Source organism: Somniosus microcephalus, chromosome 20 (genome assembly GCF_052327205.1).
Source record: "Somniosus microcephalus isolate GS21.2 chromosome 20, FLI_Smic_1.0, whole genome shotgun sequence".
In the NCBI taxonomy this organism is placed as follows: Eukaryota; Metazoa; Chordata; class Chondrichthyes; order Squaliformes; family Somniosidae; genus Somniosus; species Somniosus microcephalus.
Genome location: NC_141006.1, coordinates 71,801,689 through 71,821,758, shown reverse-complemented (window position 1 = coordinate 71,821,758; position 20,070 = coordinate 71,801,689). Strand labels below are relative to the sequence as shown.

At 46.0% G+C, this 20,070-nt stretch overlaps 1 protein-coding gene across 1 annotated transcript in view; it reads left to right on the top strand.

The window, feature by feature from the left end:
* The window catches only part of myom3 (myomesin 3), a 125,270-nt gene that overhangs the window by 90,625 nt on the left and 14,575 nt on the right, over positions 1–20,070 (top strand). Inside the window, exons 26-31 of the mRNA XM_085962979.1 lie at positions 3,136–3,195; positions 6,039–6,106; positions 6,245–6,355; positions 9,478–9,565; positions 11,148–11,186; positions 19,223–19,328. Of these exons, the coding sequence (XP_085819105.1) occupies positions 3,136–3,195; positions 6,039–6,106; positions 6,245–6,355; positions 9,478–9,565; positions 11,148–11,186; positions 19,223–19,328 (472 nt within the window). The remainder of the gene's footprint in view (positions 1–3,135; positions 3,196–6,038; positions 6,107–6,244; positions 6,356–9,477; positions 9,566–11,147; positions 11,187–19,222; positions 19,329–20,070) is intronic.

Genomic DNA, 20,070 nt, shown 5'->3' with positions numbered 1-20,070 from the left:
GCATTGAATTCAAAATCTTGCCTTTAAATTTCCCCCAAAGGCTTTGTTCACTCTCTTTTTTTTCATTCATGGGACGTGGGCGTCGCTGGCAAGGCCAGCATTTATTGCCCATCCCCTAATTGTCCTTGAGAAGGCGGTGGTGAGCCGCCTTCTCGAACTGCTGTAGTCCGTGTGGTGAAGGTGCTCCCACAGTGCTATTAGGGAGGGAGTTCCAGGATTTTGACCCAGCGACGATGAAGGAACAGCCGATATATTTCCAAGTCAGGATGGTGTGTGACTTGGAGGGGAACTTGGAGGTGCTGGTGTTCCCTTGCGCCTGCTGCCCTTTTCCTTCTAGGTGGAAGAGGTCGCGGGTTTGGGAGGTGCTGCCAAAGAAGCCTTGGCGAGTTGCTTTAGTAATCACCTCCAACTCCATGCCCAGCTCACACCTTCAACTCTTCCAACTCGGGAATCTTATACATTTCCCGCTTCCTTCTCCTCTCAGTCTGCAATCTGGCACTCTCTCCCTAAACAGCTCTGCCTTGTTACCTTTCTCCTCAACTTTAAGAGTTTCCTCAAAATTTATGTCTTCAGTCACGTCCCTTAATTCTACTCCTGCTACTGCTCAGGATCCATTTCTCCCTGTGAAGCACCTTGTTTGAGATGTTTACTCCATTCCCTGGCCAGGCCGTTCGCAACCTTCGTGTTGTGTTTGACCCTGAGATGAGCTTCTGACCACATATTCGCTCCATCACCAAGACCGCCTGTTTCCACCTCCCGAACATCTCCCGACTCCAACACTGCCTCAGCTCATCTGCGTTCTTACCTCTAGACTTGACAATTCCAATGCTCGACTGACATAAATTTGTGCTCATCCAAAACTCAGCTGCCCGTCTCTTAACTCACTCCAAGTCTCGTTCACCATCTGGAATCCCCTCCCTAAACCTCTCCGCCTCTCTACCTCTCTCTCCTCCTTTAAGATGCTCCTTAAAGGCTACCACTTTGAGCAAGCTTTTGGTCATCTGTCCTGATATCTCCCTCTGTGACTTGGTGCCAATTTTTTTTTATTGATATTGCTCTTGTTAAGTGCCTTGGGATGTTTTGCTACCTTAACTACGCTATATAAATGTAAGGTTGCTGTTGTTGTGAAGCACCTTGTTTGAGATGTTTACCATATTAAAAGCATTATTTAAATGCAAGTTGTTGTATAAGGATGCGTAAAAAAGCTTTCTAAACTTTATTTTTAACTTAGTAAATGCTGGTCAGGAGCTGTGGGTCCCTTTGACTCTTTACTAACGTCAACCATTTATCTGGCGTTTGGAAACTACGGAACGAAATACACGAGATACAATTCATCCGACGTCTAGTATTTTACAATCTACAACATGTTTAACCGTAATATGAGGAATGAAATAGATCCTGTAGATGAGCTAAATGTGGGTGAGCACCTTGGGAATAGTGATCACAACACGATAGAGTTTAAGATCCAACTAGAAAGGGGAAAAGTGATTTCAAAAACTAGAACACCAGCTTGGGCTGGGGCAGATTTTAGAAAGAATAGGAGCAAGCTAGCTACAGGGAATAGAACAGAAGAGTTTAAAATTGTATAAGGAAGGGACATGGTAGATAGAAGCAGACTGTCTCCAGCAGTTGAGAGATCAAGAATGAGGGGTCATAGATCAAATCTAAAAGATTTAGGGGGAATAATTTGGTTGCTTTGCGCCTCCTGTTAGTGCCCATCGAGTCCGTGCCGGCTCTCTGTAGAACAATCCAGTCAGTCCCATTCCCCCACTCTATCCCTGTAGCCCTGCAGGTTTATTTCCCTCAAGTGCCTATCCAGCCTCCCCTTGAAAACATTGAGTGTCTCCGCTTCCACCACTTCTGTCGGCAGCGAGTTCCAGGTCCTCACCGCTCGCTGTGTAAAAAAGTTTTTCCTCACATTCCCCCCTGTATCTCTTGCCGATGTTGTAACTTCTATGTATCTTTTTAAAACAGTTTGCATTTTAAAGGTCTGTCTCAACTTTTGCAGCTAGTCATGTGACAGAAAATATTGATGAAATACTGACAGATGGATCATTATTTTATCAATCTCAAACCTGTACCTGTACTATAACGGTAGCATGAGTGTCTATCACACAGAATACTGACAACCTCCTCAGCCAAATATTAATACATCTAAGAACCGTAGAAATTTACGGCACACAAGGAGGCCATTCGGCCTATTGTGTCTGTGCCGGATGACAAAGAGCTCTCCAGCCTTATCCCACTTTCCAGCTCTTGGTCCGTAGCCCTGTAGGTTACGGCACTTCAAGTACATATCCAAGTACTTTTTAAATGTGATGAGGATTCCTGCCTCTACCACCCTTTCAGGCAGTGAGTTCCAGACCCCCACCACCCTCTGGGTGAAAAAAGTTCTCCTCAACTCCCCTCTACTCCTTCTACCAATTACTTTAAATCTCTGCCTCCTGGTTGTTGACTCCTCTGCTAAGGGAAATAGGTCCTTCCTATCCACTCTATCTAGGCCCCTCATAATTTTATACAGCTCAATTAAGTCTCCCCTCAGCCTCCTCTGTTCCAAAGAAGAAAACCCCAGCCTATCCAATCTTCCTTCATAGCTAAAATTTTCCAGTCCTGGCAACATCCTCATAAATCTCCTCTGTACCCTCTCTAGTGCAATCACATCCTTCCTGTAATGTGGTGACTAGAACTGCACGCAGTACTCTAGCTGCTGCCTAACTAGTGTTTTATACAGTTCATGCATAACCTTCCTGCTCTTATATTCTATGCCTCGGCTAATAAAGAAAAGTATCCCTATGCCTTCTTAACCACCTTGCTACCTTCAGGGATCTGTGGACACGCACTCCAAGGTCCCTCTGATCCTCTACACTCCTCTGTATCCTACCATTTAATGTGTATTCCCTTGCCTTGTTAGCCCTCCCCAAATGCATTACCTCACTCTTCTCCGGATTGAATTCCATTTGCCACTTTTCTGCCCACCTGACCAGCCCATCGATATCTTCCCACAGTCTACGGTTTTCTCCCACACTATCAACCACGCGGCCAATATTTGTATCAGCTGCAATATTCAATTAAAAAAAACTGACTAGAAAACTTAAAATAGATTTAAATGTTTTGCCGTATTTGATTTTTTTTTAGAGTTTCGAGATGTTTATTCACAGTGCGACTTCCGAAGGAAAGACTGGATGAGAAAACAAGGTAACAAAGTCTGACATGTCACTGACTTTATCTGTGCATGGTTACATTGCAGGTGAAGGACCGATACACAAGGCCATTGACCACGGTTTAGTCACTAATTTACAATTTTATGTTACAACTTCTCCCTTGTTGTGTGACAGACACGTTTGCACAATAGGAGCTGGCCGCAATGTAGCCATTTTTGTTTCACAGAAGAATGATTTTTGTATCCACTTTAACCAAATTAAATCATCCCAAAGGAAGGATGTTTGCTCCCACTGAGGGTTTTCCCATCATTTGGTAACGAACCACAAAAAAGAGTTCAACAAAGAAGAAGCTTACAAAATCTTACTTCCTATTCAGCGCTAAGTTAGTTACAAGTCCCAGAGCAAATGTTAGATATTTGTTTCGCACATATGGAACAAAATTAAACCCTGCTGGGATTGCAAGCTTCTTGTCCCCGATCTTAAAGCTACCCTTCTCTCAATGAATGTAGGAACAAATTCTTTAAACTTACTTTACAATTCATTACCTTAATGTACACAACTAATTTCCCTCTTCCAGTCATGCTTTATGGAAGATTTAGTTTGTGATCAGTATTCTCACACTGTGCTGTGTTTGCCTCTGAGTCAGAAGGTTGTGGGTTCAAGTCCCACTCCAGAGACTTGAGCAAAAAAGTCCAGGCTGACACTCCCAGTGCAGTGCTGAGGGAGTGCTGCACTGTCAGAGGTGCCGACTTTCGGATGAGACGTTAAACCGAGGCCCCATCTGCTCTCTCAGGTGGATGTAAAAGATCCCATGGCACTATTTCGAAGAAGAGCAGGGGTGTTATCCCCGGTGTCCTGGGCCAATACTTATCCCTCAATTGACATCACTAAAACAGATGATCTGGTCATTATCACATTGTGGGAGCTTGCTGTGTGCAAATTGGCTGCCGCGTTTCCCACATTACAACAGTGACTCAAACATTACTTCATTGGCTGTAAAGTGCATTGGGACGTCCGGTGGTTGTGAAAGGTGCTATATAAATGCAAGTCTTTCTTTCTTGTTTGTATATTGTCGCAAGGATATAAGTGATCAGATTACATGTTAGTTGCTTTGTCATTTATTTGCATTTGCACGGAGGACACTTTATTGATCAAAACAACAAGAATTACATTTATACAAAGCCTTCCACATGAAGAAACATCCTAAGATATTTCATAAATAGAAAAAAATAATTTTAGAAATGTTTTTTTTAATCTCAGCACCAGGAAAATGGCTTTGACACTTCAGAGGAAGCAGTTCAATGCATTAGGAGCAGTACTATGAATATTGTACTTCAGAAACCACAAACTCTATTTAATAGGTCATTCTACTGTTTCTCAGTTACAATAAAAATAAGACATGAGAAATTTGGCTGCGCCGTGCCTGTTTTTCAGGCGCTAAGTGGCCTCCAACATGGTGGGCAGGAAGCAGCGCTCAGTACAAGCTGGAGGTGCGCTGCCCGCCATATTGGTAAAGGCCAATAAATCGGCTTGCATTGCCCAGGTCTGAAACAGGCGTTAGCCCCTTTGCATATGCAAATAAGGGGCCTAACTCATGTTTGAGGCCCTACTGCAAGATTGTTTTGTTCCCTGAGGCAGCCAGTACTGGCTACATTCAGGAAAACCCAGCCTACAAACAGTCCTTAAAGGCACTATGATTATTATAATCCTTAAAGGCCTAACGCATGTTTGGCCTTTAAGAAAACTGGCAGATGACGCAGCATCAAATTACGTCATCTGACCGGCTTCCTCTTAATTGGCCGGTAAGTCCGCAGGGCGGGGCTTAACAAGGCCTGTTAGGTCGCAACCAACAAGGTAAGGTTTTCAAATAAACTTTGAGAGAAGGTATGCACCACCGGACTGCACATCCAAAGAATGTGGGCTGCAGCCAGCTACTGATCCTCGTCCGCGGATCACACTGCTACCTCAAACCTCAGCTACCGCTACCTCCCCCCGCACCCCCCGTCCGACCATAGCTTCTCCCCACCCACCACCCCCACAACCACACCCACCTGCCACCCCCACCACCACCCCCCACCCCCGCCCTCAACCACCCGCCACCCCCCCACCACCCACCACCCATCCCCCCACCACCCGCCCCCCCCATCCCCCACCCACCACCCCCCCACCCACCCCCCCCACCACCCACCCACAACTCACCACGACCTCTGCTTCCTTCCCGACCAAATCGCTCCCCCCACCCCATTCCCAGTCATCCCCCTTTATGACGTACCTGAGCGCCGCTGCTGCCATCGTGGTTGCCCAGTCTTCAATGCTGTTTCGCCGGCGAGCCGCCTGTTGCTCTCCGCAGCTCTCCGGCTGGATGGAAATGAGGCCCAATATCGGGTGCACCTCGGGTCTCACCATTCAGGCCCAGGGATTGATCCCTGCGCTCCCCACGTGCCCAGAAATGGGAGCGCCCAAATTTCTGATTGTGTAGTGTGAGGTCAACAAAATACTTATTAAAATTTTTTAAAAAGACAGACTCTCCAAAACCCCCTCAACATTTTTAGTATCATTTCAAAAGTGTGTTATAAAATATGGGACTGATGAACCATACCTGGGGACAGCTGTGCAGGATGATCTGCGGCCTCAGTGTTAAAATGCGGCAGAGCGGGGAACCCATATACAAAACTATTTGTAATTTTGCACTGCATAACCGCCTCACTCAAGGCACCGTCTACATTGCTGCACAGTTTTGGGAGAATGGTGTTACTCTACTCCCATTTACATTTGCTATCTCACAGTGAAATCTTCACATTTCAACGTGAGGGATTCTTTTGGTGCATCAGTTTTTATTGCATTTGATATTCATAACTTATTCAACCCAAATTTCAGGGCCTTATTTTGAGAACTACTTGCGCTGGGAAGTGACAGAAGAATGCAGTCTCCTTCTCACTTGCAAGGTAGAAACATGTTCTATAAAAATGAATTGCGTGTGACTTAAACATAATTTATCTTTAGTATCACGTAAAATTATTAAATCGGATGCACTAGTGTAATGTCTCAATTTTCATTTCTGGTTTAATTTGTACATTAAACAGGTATCAAATGTAAAGGCCCAGACCAGTGTTAAATGGTGCAAAGATGGGGAGCACATTACACATGCGACATACGATCCCCAGACTGGCATCAGTTCCCTATCAATTTCACAGGTAATGAAAAACATAAATGTTGTTTTGCTGGTCCGTGTTACTGGTTGTGGTCTATCAGATTGCTTAAACTTTTCGTGAGGCACTGCGTGCCCAACAGTCCAGTTCAGGAACATACGTACAATGACCCTCTGGTCCATTCTGCCTGCCCCACACAATGGCGATACTCCTGGGAGAGGGGCAAAAAAAGCTTAAAAAATCCCAGGCCAATTGGGGGGGAAAATCTGGGAAATTCCTCTTCGACCCATCTAGGCGATGGAAACTAGTCCAGGAGCTCGCTCTGGTCCTGAATTCCCTGCAGTGCCGACCTTCTGTAAGAGGTGATCTCCGCCCCAGCCAGAAACAGGTCCAGCTCTCGCTCGAAGTGTCTCCCCTCTGCTACGTTCAAACGCATGTGAAAATGACACAAAGGTGTGGGAGCTAAAACCACAAAGCAATGCTGAATTGGTCTTTTGGTGTCCCTCCTACGCTCTGTGCTGCTTGTTAGTTTTGGTACCAATGTGCAGCTGTTTGCATTTGTGCTAGTAACTGTTATCTGAGTTCTGACGAGGGGTCATCGGCCTGAAACGTTAACTCGGTTCCTCTCTCCACAGATGCTTCCTGGCCTGCTGAGTTTCTCCAGCATTTCCTGTTTCTATTTCAGATTTCCAGCATCTGCAGTATTTTTGCTTTTGATGATGATGAGTAATGAAAATATTATCATGATCTTTAATCTAGAGAAAATTGGAACGACAAAAGGCCACTTAGCTCATTCAGTCGTTTAGTTGTATGTGCGCTAATGTAGACAATTCTTTATCTATAAGTTTGCAAGTGGTTTATTCAAAATATTCTCATCTCCTTAGTTCTAATATAGTGGAGCAGAAAGTGCTGTACCAGAAATAAGAACAGAAAATGCTGGAAATATTCAGCAGGTCAGGCATCATCTGTGGCGAGAGAAACAGAGTTAACGTTTCGATGACCCTTCGTCAGAACTGAAACATCGGCCGCGATTTTGCAATTGGAGGCGGCTTGGGAGCGGGTCAGCTGGTTTCCGGGTTCCAGTCCCACCCCCAACGGACGTGATTTTACGTCAATTGGCCTTGTTAAGTCCCACCCTGCAGACTTGCCGGCCAATTAAGAGGAAGCCGGTCAGATGACGTCATTTGACGATACGTCATCTGCTGGTTTTCTTAAAGGGACCACGCACAATTTTTCTTTGACCGCTCATTTCTCAGTGTTTGACAGCATTGAGGTGCAGCAAACACTGACAATCACTGTACAAAGGTGAGCTCTTGCACCCAGGCTCCCTCCATTGACTCCCTCCATAGGCTAGAACAGATGGCAGCTGCAGGTGAGGTTACAGAAGCGATCTGTCACTGGTGAGAGAGGTTCTCCCAATGAGGTGGGACTAGACAGCCAATTGTTACCTACAGAAAAGTGTAAATGCATTAAAAATGATTTTCCCAAAATTTTCGTACCTCTGAAACTCACCAGTGCACCACTGGATCCTTCACACCACTTCTGCAGCTTCATCAATGAAGAAACATTACAGCAGCCTCACAACACGCCACACTTACCTGGCGTGGTGTCCGGACATCAGGAAGCCCGAGGCAGAAGCGGCAAAATTGAAAAAGAGCCCATTAACAAGTATCAGGTACCTGTTAACAGCCAGGTAAGTGACTATAATCCTCTTCCCGCCGCTAGGTGTCGGGTCCATGCGCAAATCGGGGACCCGACACTTGGGAAGATTGATTGGAGGTGGGTTGACAGCGGGTTTCCTGCCCGCTGTCAATCTTTGCGATTTTGACAGCGGTCCCGCCTCCAACCCCGCATTCTGAGGACCGGCAAAATTCTGGCCATTAACTCTGTTTCTCTCTGCACAGATGCTGCCTGACCTGCTGAGTATTTGCAGCATTTTCTGTTTTTTATTATCAGATTTCCTGCATCCACGGTATTTTGCTTTTGTTTTATAAGACTGTGGGGGGAATTCTCCTTTACACCCTGACCAAGATTTCCCTCATCGCACACTCCAGGATTGGCACAGGTCACTCCTTCCCCATCCATCACGTGCAAATACCTAGGGCTCTGGAGGATTCCCTTCCCATCCGCCCCACTTACCACGGTTTCCTGGGGCCTCTATTTGGAGGTGGGCCCCCCCCAGAGGTGGTGGTAGGAGGCTTTATGTTCCCCCATGGTGGGAAATGGTCTTGTGGCAGCCTCCTCTCCCTCCCGCCAGCCCCTGCTGAACCTTTAAGACCTCGCCCTACCACTGCTGGTGCTGCAGCAGCATCCCTACTCCAGCACCAATGTTCCTGTTAATCCGTGCGGCCACGCAGAGGTCTGGAGGTCCCGTGCAGGCTGCTCACCGGCTTTTAAATGGAAAAAACACGCGCATGCGCAAGAATTCGAATGGGCCGCGCACCCCCCAAAAGATTAGAGGGATCATTGTCCAGCACCACCAGAATTTTCCACTGTTGCTGACGGGAATCTTACCAGGAGCAAGCCAGGCATACGTAATGAATGCCACCCAGGAAAATGAGTCGAGGTCGGGGCAAATCCAGAGGACGGGCAGAAATCCCACCGGGACCGCCACTCCGAAGAGAAAAATCCCGCCACATGTCTCGCATTGCACTTTCTTTTGTGTTTAAGAACATAAGTACATAAGAAATAGGAGCAGGAGTCGGCCATTTGGCCCTTCGAGCCTGCTCCGCCATTCAATAAGATCATGGCTGATCTTCTACCTTAACTCCACTTTCCTGCACTATCTCCATATCCCTTGATTCCCCATGAGTCCAAAAATCTATCGATCTCAGTCTTGAATATACTCAACGATTGAGCCCCCACAGCCCTCTGGGGTAGAGAATTCCAAAGATTCACCACCCTCTGAGTGAAGAAATTTCTCCTCACCTCAGTCCTAAATGGCCGACCCCTTATTCTGAGACTGTGACCCCTGGTTCTAGACTCCCCAGCCAGGGGGAAACATCCTCCCTGCATCTACCCTGTCAATCCCTGTAAGAATTTTGTATGTTTCAATGAGATCACCTCTCATTCTTCTAAACTCTAGAGAATATAGGCCTAGTCTACTCAATCTCTCCTCAGAGGACAATCCCCTCCATCCCAGTTTACAAAATCATTTTTCTTTCCAGGCGACTAAGAAGGATGAAGGAGTTTATAAAGTGGTCGTGGCTGATGAAAGAGGACAAGACTCCAGTGTTCTTGAGATGCTCAATCAAGGTATGAAAGTTTTAAAAAAAAAAATTAAACTCAAGTTTTCAGTACAAAACATCTCATTGAAGGCTTGGCGCTTTAACACTCATAAAGTGCAGCCAAATGAAAACCTGCAATTCTCCCTGCATTGGCTGCATGCCACAAGGTGAAGCAGAACTAATGTCTATTAATGTGCTGTCGGGTGACAGCCATCTGTTTAATTAAAGGAAATATGGGGAGCTGCTTCTGTGTGTGTTTGGATGCTGGTCTTCATATCAACAGTGGAACCCCAAGGATAGAGCCTTGGGGTGCACTGAAGGTGACCAATGGGGCCATGGGAGGAGAAACCATTGCGGAAATGCACTTGCTGTGTTCCGTGCAAACATGTCAGGGCAGCAGCATGGAAGCGGGCACAGGGGAGAAACAATGGAGGAGGATGGTCTTGCAGAGAAGTCAAGAAGGGTCAACACACCAGAGTCACAGGGGCGCGATCTTGCCAGCCCTGGGGAGGCAGGTTTGGAGGCGGGACTGCCGGGAAAATGGCAGAATTTGGGGGTGGGTGCCCAAACCGCCCCCAACCCGCCTTCATGCCATCTTCCCAGGACAAATGTAAGAAGTCACACAACACCAGGTTATAGTCCAACAGTTTTATTTGAAATCACAAGCTTTTGGAGCGCTGCTCCTTCGTCAGGTGAAGTGGAGAAATGCCTACAGACACAGATTATATAGTCAGAGAATAATGCCAGATGATTACAGGTAATCTTTCTAACTGCCATTTATCACACCTCGGCAGAGAGATAATCACAGCAATCAAAGGTGTGAATGGTGTCCAAACAGGTCAGTCAGGAAAACATTACATCAAAGAACAATGAGGTGGGGTCACAAGGGGTAAAATGTTGCAGATGCTGGGGTCTGTATGAAAAACAAAAAACAGACAAAACATTTTCTTTGCTGGAAATCATAGCTGACGTTCACTGTAACTGGCTTTCCCTTAATTGACCTGCTAAGCCCGCTGGGCAGGCTTAACAAGGTCAATCAAGGGAAAATAGCATGAGTTGGCCAGAAATTGATGGAGGCGGGACTGAAACCCGACAAGTGGGAGTCCTGCCTCCAAAAGCTCCCCATTGAGAAAATCACCTCCACGGTCACACCAAATGTTGCTGGTGACTTTGCTCAGGGCTGTTTCAGTGCTGTGGGTGAGCTGGAAGACAGGGTGAAGGAATAGGGAATGATTGGAGAGGAGGGCACAAGTTGGGTGGCTACAGCACATTCTAGAACCTGAGAAATGAAGGGGAGTTTGGAGATAGACAAGTAGTTACGGAGAGCAGAAGGGACAATGGTGGGCTTTTTAAAGAGTGGGCCAATTTTGAAAAGATGGAGAAGACTGCCTGAGGAGAGGGAGCAGTTGACAATTATAGTAGCATTTCGGAAAACAAACCCTGATAATTATAGAGCAATTAATTCCTTTTTAAAATGTCAACATTATTGGCATAACATAGCTAATCACGATAATGTTATAAATATGATGGAGTTTGCTGTACTTTAATGTGTGGTGCTGGTAAAATAAGGAGATGTTCGTTGTTCTGACTGTGTGTATGTTTTGTTGCAGCATTTGACGACATTCTCAAGGAAATCTGCAGAATTTGCGGTAAGTAATTTGATACAGTGACGAATTTACAATTTATTTTCTACTTAAGCTGCAGTTGTACAGAAGTTTTAGAATACCATTGCAAAACCATGAGGGGTCTGGACAGAGTAGATAGAGAGAAACTGTTCCCAATGGCGGAAGGGTCGAGAACCAGAGGACACAGATTTAAGGTGATTGGCAGACGAACCAAAAGGTGACGGAAGGAAAAACTTTTTTACGCAGCGAGTGGTTAGGATCTGGAATGCACTGCCTGAAAGGGTGGTGGAGGCAGACTCAATTGTGGCTCTCAAAATGGAGAAGTACCTGAAGGAAAAAATTTTGCAGGGCTACGGGGAAAGGGCGGGGGAGTGGGACTGGCTGAAGTGCTCTTGCAGAGAACTGGCACAGGCTTGACGGGCCGAATGGCCTCCTTCTGTGCTGTAACCATTCTATGATTCTATGATATAAAATGGCCATAAAAAGCAATCTTATGTAGTTAGCCTCATCCACTTGTTGTTTTATAAAGTTGAACATTATGGGTTGGAACATCTGCGGGGGTTCCCCAATCTCCCGCCATAACTTTGGCAGAAGGTCGGTGAAAACCCCTGAGGAACGGCCTAAAAAGCCACTTACACTGTTTCTCCAGGTTTACACCCATCTCCCACGGTTACGGTGACAGAACCCCTTCAGAAATTCCAGGTGTAAAGTTGTCTATTAGACATTTGTCATTTTTCAGCCATGCGACTTTAATACAAATGTATGATAGATATATTTTCTGAAGTACGGTAGCATAGCGGTTATGTTACTGGGCTAGTAATCCAGAGGCCCAGACTAATGCTCCGGCGATATCGGGCTGGATTTTGGCAATGGGGAGCTTTTGGAGGCGCGTCTCCCACTTGTCGGGTTTCAGTCCCGCCTCCATTGACTTCTGGCCAACCCACGCTATTTTCCCTTGATTGACTTTGTTAAGCCCGCCCAGCAGGTTTAGCAGGCCAATTAAGGGAAAGCCGGTGACAGAGAACGTCAGCGTATGACGTTTCATCTGTCAAAATTTTTTGACAGATGAATTGTCATCATTTGATAGCTCTGTGAAGCTGTCAAACACTGACATTCTCTGTTGTTTGATGAGTCCTTGTATTCAAGACCCATCAAACCTCTTTTGTGAGCAGAAATTAGATGGTTGTTGCATTGGAGAATGCAGCAGCCATCTGTCATCTCTGCCACGGAGATGCCGGAGTCTCCGGTTCCCCAACTGTTGAAGCCTGCAGGAAGAAACAAAGGTAAGTAAACATTTTCTATCACTTTACACTCATCTCACACACTTACCTCTCCACACATGCACCCATCACTCACCTCCGCAACGCACTTTTCGACCGCTTCAACCCCCGCAGACCCACTGCTTGCCTCACTGACCCTGGCGGGGTTTCCCGATGCCGGGAAGCCCGCACTTGCAGTGATAATCCTCTTAACTGCCGTTAACTACCTGTTAACAGGCAGTTAAGTGGCTGCAATCCCCATCCCGCCTCGGGGAGGCGGCTCCCAGCGCGGGTCGGGTACCCGCCTCCTGGGAAGATGGCACGGGGGCGGGTTGGGGGCGGGATGGGTACCTGCCCCGAGATTCTGCCATTTTTCCGTCAGTCCCGCCTCCATACCCGCGTCCCCAGGGCTGGCAAAATTCCCCCCATGAGTTCAACTCCCACCACGGCAGCTGGGGAATTTAAATTCAATTAATTAAATAAATCTGAAATAAAGAGCTAGTATCAGTAATGGTGACCATGTTGTCATTAAAAACCCATCTGGTTCACTAATGTCTGTCTCCAGCCCCACAACAATGTGGTTGACTCTTAACTGCCCTCTGAAATGGCCTAGCAAGCCACTCTGTCGCAAGCCACTCCAAAGGAGGACTTTCACCACACGGACTGCAGCGGTTCAAGAAGGCGGCTCACCACCACCTTCTCAAGGGCAATTAGGGATGGGCAATAAATGCTGGTCTTGCCAGCGACGCCCACATCCAGTGAACAAAAAAAAGTGCTTACTGAGTGGTGGAGTAATACTCAAGTTTACCAATGTTGCCCCTGTTGTTTTTAAGCATTCACTGCATGGCTAGACTAGTATCAAAGAATTTTGGCTATGGGATGAATTAAAGCCTCTTGGCCAGAGCTGCTGAGTTAATTTAAGATGGTACTAATACTTCCAGTACAGTACAGAACCTTTCACTGCTTCGACCTGTTTGCACTTACCACTAATTTTGTAAGTTAACATGAAATAGATGCAAAGTTCTGTGTGAAGGATACTGAGTGGGACAGTCGATTCACACAATGTGCTTGCACCCCTGGGACACCTGCAATGAAAGTTTGGAGCGGTATCAACCCTTGTTACCTCATATGTCACCCCTGTGCTCGCAGCAACGCCTCAATTTTAAAATTCTCATCCTTGTTTTCAAATCCCTCCATGGCCTCGCCCCCTCCCTATCTCTGTAATCTCCTCCAACCCGACAACCCTCCGAGATATCTGCGCTCCTCCAATTCTGGCCTCCTGAGCATCCCCGATTTTAATCGCTCCACCATTGGCGGCCGTGCCTTCAGCTGCCTGGGCCCTAAGCTCTGGAATTCCCTCCCGAAACCTCTCCGCCTCTCTACCTCTCTTTCCTCCTCTAAGACGCTCCTTAAAACCTACCTCTTTGACCAAGCTTTTGGTCACCTGCCCTAATATCTCCTTATGTGGCTCGGTGTCAAATTTTGTTTAACACTCCTGTGATGCGTCTTGGGGTGATTTACTACGTTAAAGGTGCTATATAAATGCAAATTGTTGTAGTTTAAATTTTTTTTGAATGCTTCTGTTCATTGTTTCAATTGTAATTTAGAGTCCTAACTATTATCTCCTTATGTGGCTCGGTGTCAAATTGTGTTTGATAATCGCTCCTGTGAAGCGCCTTGGGATGTTTTACTACGTTAACGGCACTATATAAATACAAGTTGTTGTTGTTGTTCATCTTCTTCCCTCCTCCTCATCCTCCTTGTCCTCATCCTCCTAATCCTCATCATCCTCACAATTTCAAGTCAAGCCAGGTCCAGTTCTCTCTCAACGTTGAATAGCATTCAGGAGCCGGATCCTCCCCCTCCCGCGCCCAGCCCAGGTGTGCTGACGCCAATGGTGGCCACACACCTGTCACGCCAGCAGAGATCAGCTGACGCTAAGGTTGCCAACGCTGCTTGAATGTATTCCGGGAGGTTTCGTCACATCACCTTCTGTCTCCAACCGCCCCGTCCGCTCAAACAGCCTCTTTCTCCCCGATCTCCAATACTTTTATAACTAATAAACAAAAGCATTCAATGAAAATTAATAAAAAACATAGAATTTGTTTAACGCCCCTATGATTTTTCTCCCGGGTCTTTGCCGGCAGTGTCCAGGAGATCGATCTTTATTTCCTGGAGACTCCCGGCCAATCATGGGGGGTTGGGAACCCGAGCTAATTCAGCATTAAAAAAAAGACGGACTTGCATTTCTATAGTGCCTTTCTTGACCACCGGACCTCCCACAACGCTTTACAGCCAATGAAGTACTTTCTGAAGGGTAGTCACTGTTGTAATGTAGGAAACGCAGCAGCCAATTTGTGCACAGCAAGCTCCCACAAACAGCAATGTGATAATGACCAGATAATCAGTTATGGGTGTTGATTGAAGGATAAGTATTGGCCCCAGAAATAACTCCCCTGCTCTTCTTCAAAATAGTGCCATAGGATCTTTTACACCCACCTGCGAGAGCAGATAGGGCCTTGGATTAATGTCTCATCCGAAAGACAGCACCTCTGGCAGTGCAGCATTCCCGCAGCACTGCACTGGAGTGTCAGCCTAGATTTTTGCACTCAAGTCTCATGGAGTGGGACTTGAACCCACAACCTTCTGACTCAGAGATGAGAGTGCTACCCACTGAGCTACAGCAGACAGACTACACTGGTGATCATACCTGGGAGCCTCCTGGTTTGTGTGGCTCAGAACCAAACCTGAGGGTTTGTTTATCCACGAAGCCAGCTTGCCCAGATTTCATTTCTTTGCTCAGAGGAGACGCTTGGGTTCCAGAACAAAGCCCGTACGTACCCCATCATTTCTTGTTATGTGATTAGACTACTGGACGTTTAGTCACGAGGTAGCATCACATGTTGCTGACATCAACTATTGGCAGCTCTATTGTTGATTAAAGCAAATTAATTGTCTGATATGAAAAATGGCATAATACCAGGCAGGATAAGCAAATTCCAGTGTTATGAGTAATCCAAACAGGTTACTGCCTTTAAACCATTTTGTTTCAAAAGAATTTGGAGGATAACCTTTAGACAGCAATGTTGTAATGTTGCAAGGCTAGTTATGATTCAGAGATGGCTATAACTAACGTGCAATGCTTCAGTCTTTAAGGGCAAATAGACATGTGTTTAACACAGTGTCATGTTAACCTGTTGCACAGAACAAGCAGGGCAATTTGCAAATCATTTCAGACCAGGATCGCTCACCATCAAATTGTGTGCCCTCTTTCTCTTTATCAATTGGCTTGTTACAGGCCATTCATACTATACACCGAGTTACATCGAGTCTACAGCACAGAAACAGGCCATACAGCCCAACTGGTCTATGCCACAGTTTAACATAACTTCTCTGCTTTTCAATTCTATCGTTCTAGAAATGAATCCCAGTGTTTGGTTTGCTTTTGTTTAATGGCCTTATTAATCTGCGTCGCTACTTTTAGTAATTTGTGAATGTGCACCCCTAGATCCCTTTGCTCCTCTACCCCATTTAGACTCTTAGGGCAGGATTTTCATTGTGCCGTGGAGTCGGGATTGGAGGCATATGGGGGGTTAAAATCCCGAAATCAGGGGTCCCGACCCCTTCCCGCACCTAAACCCGCCTCCATGCCAGTTTCAAAGGAGGCGGGTACCTGTCCCGCACTGGGACCCGCCTACCCGAGGCGGGAAGGGATTAGTGCCAATTAACTGCCTGTTAACAGGTAGTTAACAGGCAGTTTTTAGCCTAATCCCTATTTTTGATGTTGAAGTGTGGGATTCCTGACGGCTCCAAACTACACCAAGTTAGAGGAGGCGGGCCGTCATGTTGAAGGACTTGGGGGGTTTGAGATGTCAGTGTTCAGGTGAGTGATGTGCGCATGAGTGCAAAGGTAAGTGTGTTTGGTGTGTCTAAAGTGATTAAAGAAGTTTTACATACCTTCTCTTACCTTTTCAGCCTTCCTTCCTTTAGGTTCCAGGAGTCCCTCATCTCACCGGCACAGAAAGCAGAATGGCTGCGAACTGTCAAAAGTGACAGCCTTCAGCTTACTGTGCAGGAGAGATTTCTAACTGAGTCTGTGGAGAAGGACTCAGGTTAGAAGTAAGACTGTCAGTGTTTGACAGCTTCAAACCGCTGTGAAACGCTGATATTTCATCTGTCAAAAGCTCTTGACAGCTGAAATTTCAGTCTGTGACGTCACCTGCTGCCGGATGGCCCTTCATTGGCCCGCTGGGCGGGCTCAACAAGGTCAATCAAGTTAAAATCGCGTGGATTGGCCGCATCTCGATGGAGGCGGGACTACAACCCCGAAAGTTGTAGTCCCGCCTCCTGCCCGACTCCTGAGTGAAATTCCTGCCCTTATTATCCAAGCAACATGTGCTCTCTTTATTCTTCCAACCAAAATGCACCACCTCACACTTATCTATATTGAGTGCAGAGCTCATGTTGATGCAAAGCAGGCCCACTTGGCATCGACTAGAAGTTGTGTGATGCAACTTGAAAATGAAACCGGCCAGATCAAATTCAGCTAAGTGGTGTGAGATTATCTGAAAGAAGTTGGCAGTGCATTGCCCTCGCACCGTAACTGCCACTGATCCGAAGCTCACTAAAAGGTTTTCAGGCGGTTTGTTCGGGCACTCATAAATTCTTTCAACTCAATTCTAAAAGTGCTTAATGTTGGCCAAGGCGAACTATCTTGTTTCTTCTCTGTGTACATTAACATTTTAGCTGGAATTTGGATATCGCTGAGCAGAGCTCTGCCCAAACGGTAGCATGAGTGTCTATCACACAGAATACTGACAACCTCCTCAGCCAAATATTAACATATCATAGGATCATAAAAATTTATGGCACAGAAGGAGGCTATTCGGCCCATCATGTCTGTGCCGGCCGAAAAAGAGCTCTCCAGCCTAATCCCACTTTCCAACTCTTGGTCCGTAGCCTTGTAGCTTACGGCACTTCAAGTGCATATACAAATACTTTTTAAATGTGATGAGGGTTCCTGCCTCAACCACCCTTTCAGGCAGTGAGTTCCAGACCCCCACCACCCTCTGGGTGGAAAAAAGTTCTCCTCAACTCCCCTCTAATCCTTCTACCAATTACTTCAAATCTGTGCCCCCTGGATATTGACCCTCTCTGCTAAGGGAAATAGGTCCTTCCTATCCACTCTGGGAGTGGGCCTTTGGCGTAACGGTAGCATCCCCGCCGCTGGGCCAGAAGGCGTAGAGTTTCAAACCCCGCTCCCGACAGTCCCAACAAGTGGAGTCGGAGCTCCGGCTCTAAATTCTGGGTTGACATCCAGCGGGATGCTTGCGTCCGTGGGTGTGGGTGCCCCCCCCCCCCTCATATGGGTTGTGGGAGCCCGTAAAACCCTCCCGTCATAGGACTAACCACCCTAATGGCTGGTCCGAAGATGGTTACGGTCACGGAAGGAGCGTTAATCGCGGCCAGAAATCCTTCCACCACTTCATACAGTTCCCCAAAGGGAACAGTGTGAAGACACGTACGACGACATCCACTCTATCTCAGCCCCTCATAATGTTATACCCCTCAATTAAGTCTTCCCTCAGCCTCCTCTGCTCCAAAGAAAACAACCCCAGCCTATCCAATCGTTCCTCATAGCTAAAATTCTCCAGTCCTGGCAACAACCTCATAAATCTCCTCTGTACCCTCTCTAGTGCAATCACGTCTTTCCTGTAATTTGGTGATCAGAACTGTACGCAGTACTGTAGCTGCAGCCTAACTAGTGTTTTATACAGTTCAAGCATAACTTCCCTGCTCTTGTATTCTATGCCTCAGCTAATAATGGAAAGTATCCCGTATGCCTTCGTAACATCCTTATCTTCCGATTAGGCACTCTGCAGCCTTCCGGACTCAATATCGAGTTCAACAATTTCAGATCATAACCTCGGCCCCTATTTCATTTTTTCTTGTAATTTTTCCACTCCTTTCCCCCCCCCCCCTTTCCTTTTGTTTCACTCTCACACCTGGCAGCTATCCCTTGCCCTGCCAGTACACTTTACACCCAATCTCAGCCTATTACCATCTCGTCTAGCTTCTAACACCTTTTATTGTCTCTTTTTTACTTCTTTTGTTTCTTTTATTCTTTTGTCCGATCGCAGCCCTGCCTCCGATCTATCTTTTCTTTCCAGTTTTGAAGAAGGGTTCGACCCGAAACGTCAACTCAAATTTCTGTCCACGGATGTTACCTGACCTGCTGAGTTTTTCCAGCATTTTCTGTTGTTAATCCTTATCTACCTGTCCTGCTACCTTCAGGAATCTGTGGACATGCACTCCAAGGTCCCTCTGATCCTCTGCACTTCTGTGTCCTACCATTTATTGTGTATTCTCTTGCCTTGTTAGCCCTCCCCAAATGCATTACCTCATACTTTTCCGGATTGAATTCTATTTGCCACTTTTCTGCACACCTGACCAGCCCATTGATATCTTCCTGCAGTTTACAGCTTTCTTCCTCACTATCAACCACACGGCCAATTTTTATATCGTCATCAAACTTCTTAATCATGCCCCTACATTGAAGTCTAAATCATTGATATATGTTAGAAGAAATTGATGAAATACCATTTTACTGCTGCTAGGCGTCTCTGCCCCATCCCCCAGCATACTGATTGGTTTTCTTTAGCTAAGTAGTATTAAGATATCTGTTAAGACCTGATCCTAGTTGAGATTAGATTTCCTCTGCTAAACTGAATCAATCGGAAGCATACTGTGCCTGGTTTTATAAAATGACGCTTTCTACTACCTGCACTTTTTGTTCCACAGGTACGTCTGCTTCTGAATTAAAATTACAGCCCACAGCCGATGGAATAAAGTTTTACTCCTTAATGAAATACAACATGGAATATATGAAAAAAACCTGGTCCTTAAAGTAAGTGAAGTGCATTAAATGACACTGGAAAATGGGCTGGATGCAGTCCTCCAGCCCAGTACCTGCCACCGTCCGCCTGATTTGTACCCCTGCATTGAATAACCGCTAGTGGGAAATTTAGGCTATATATTCTAGCAATTAATGAATAATAAGGTGCTGAATTGATCAGCTTTAATCAATAATTAACAGATTAGCATTGCCAGTTGTGAAAATTGGGCCATTAGTTTGTTGCGCAAGAGTAAATTGTACACACAACTTTAGAGACTATACAGAGAATTGCCGTTAAATACTTACAAAGGAACACAATTTGGCTTTTTGATAACTACACATTAAATTTACTTATATGGGATACTACAATAAAAGAACAAAAAGTATGAAAATTAAAAGGTTCAATTAGCTAGCTGGTTGTTCAATACTGATCACCAATGATTGTGTTTTTTTTATTCATTGGATGTGGGCATTGCTGGTGTTTATTGCCCATCCCTAATTGCCCTTGAGAAGGTGGCGGTGAGCTGCCTTCTTGAACCACAGAGGGCAGTTAAGAGTCAACCACATTGCTGTGGGTCTGGAGTCACATATAGGCCAGACTGGGTAAGGACAGCACATTACCTTCCCTAAAGGACATTAGTGAACCAGATGTGTTTCATGGTTACTATTACTGACATTAGCTTTTTATTCCAGATTTATTTAATTAACTGAATTTAAATTCCCCAGCTGCTATGGTGGGATTTGAACTTATGTT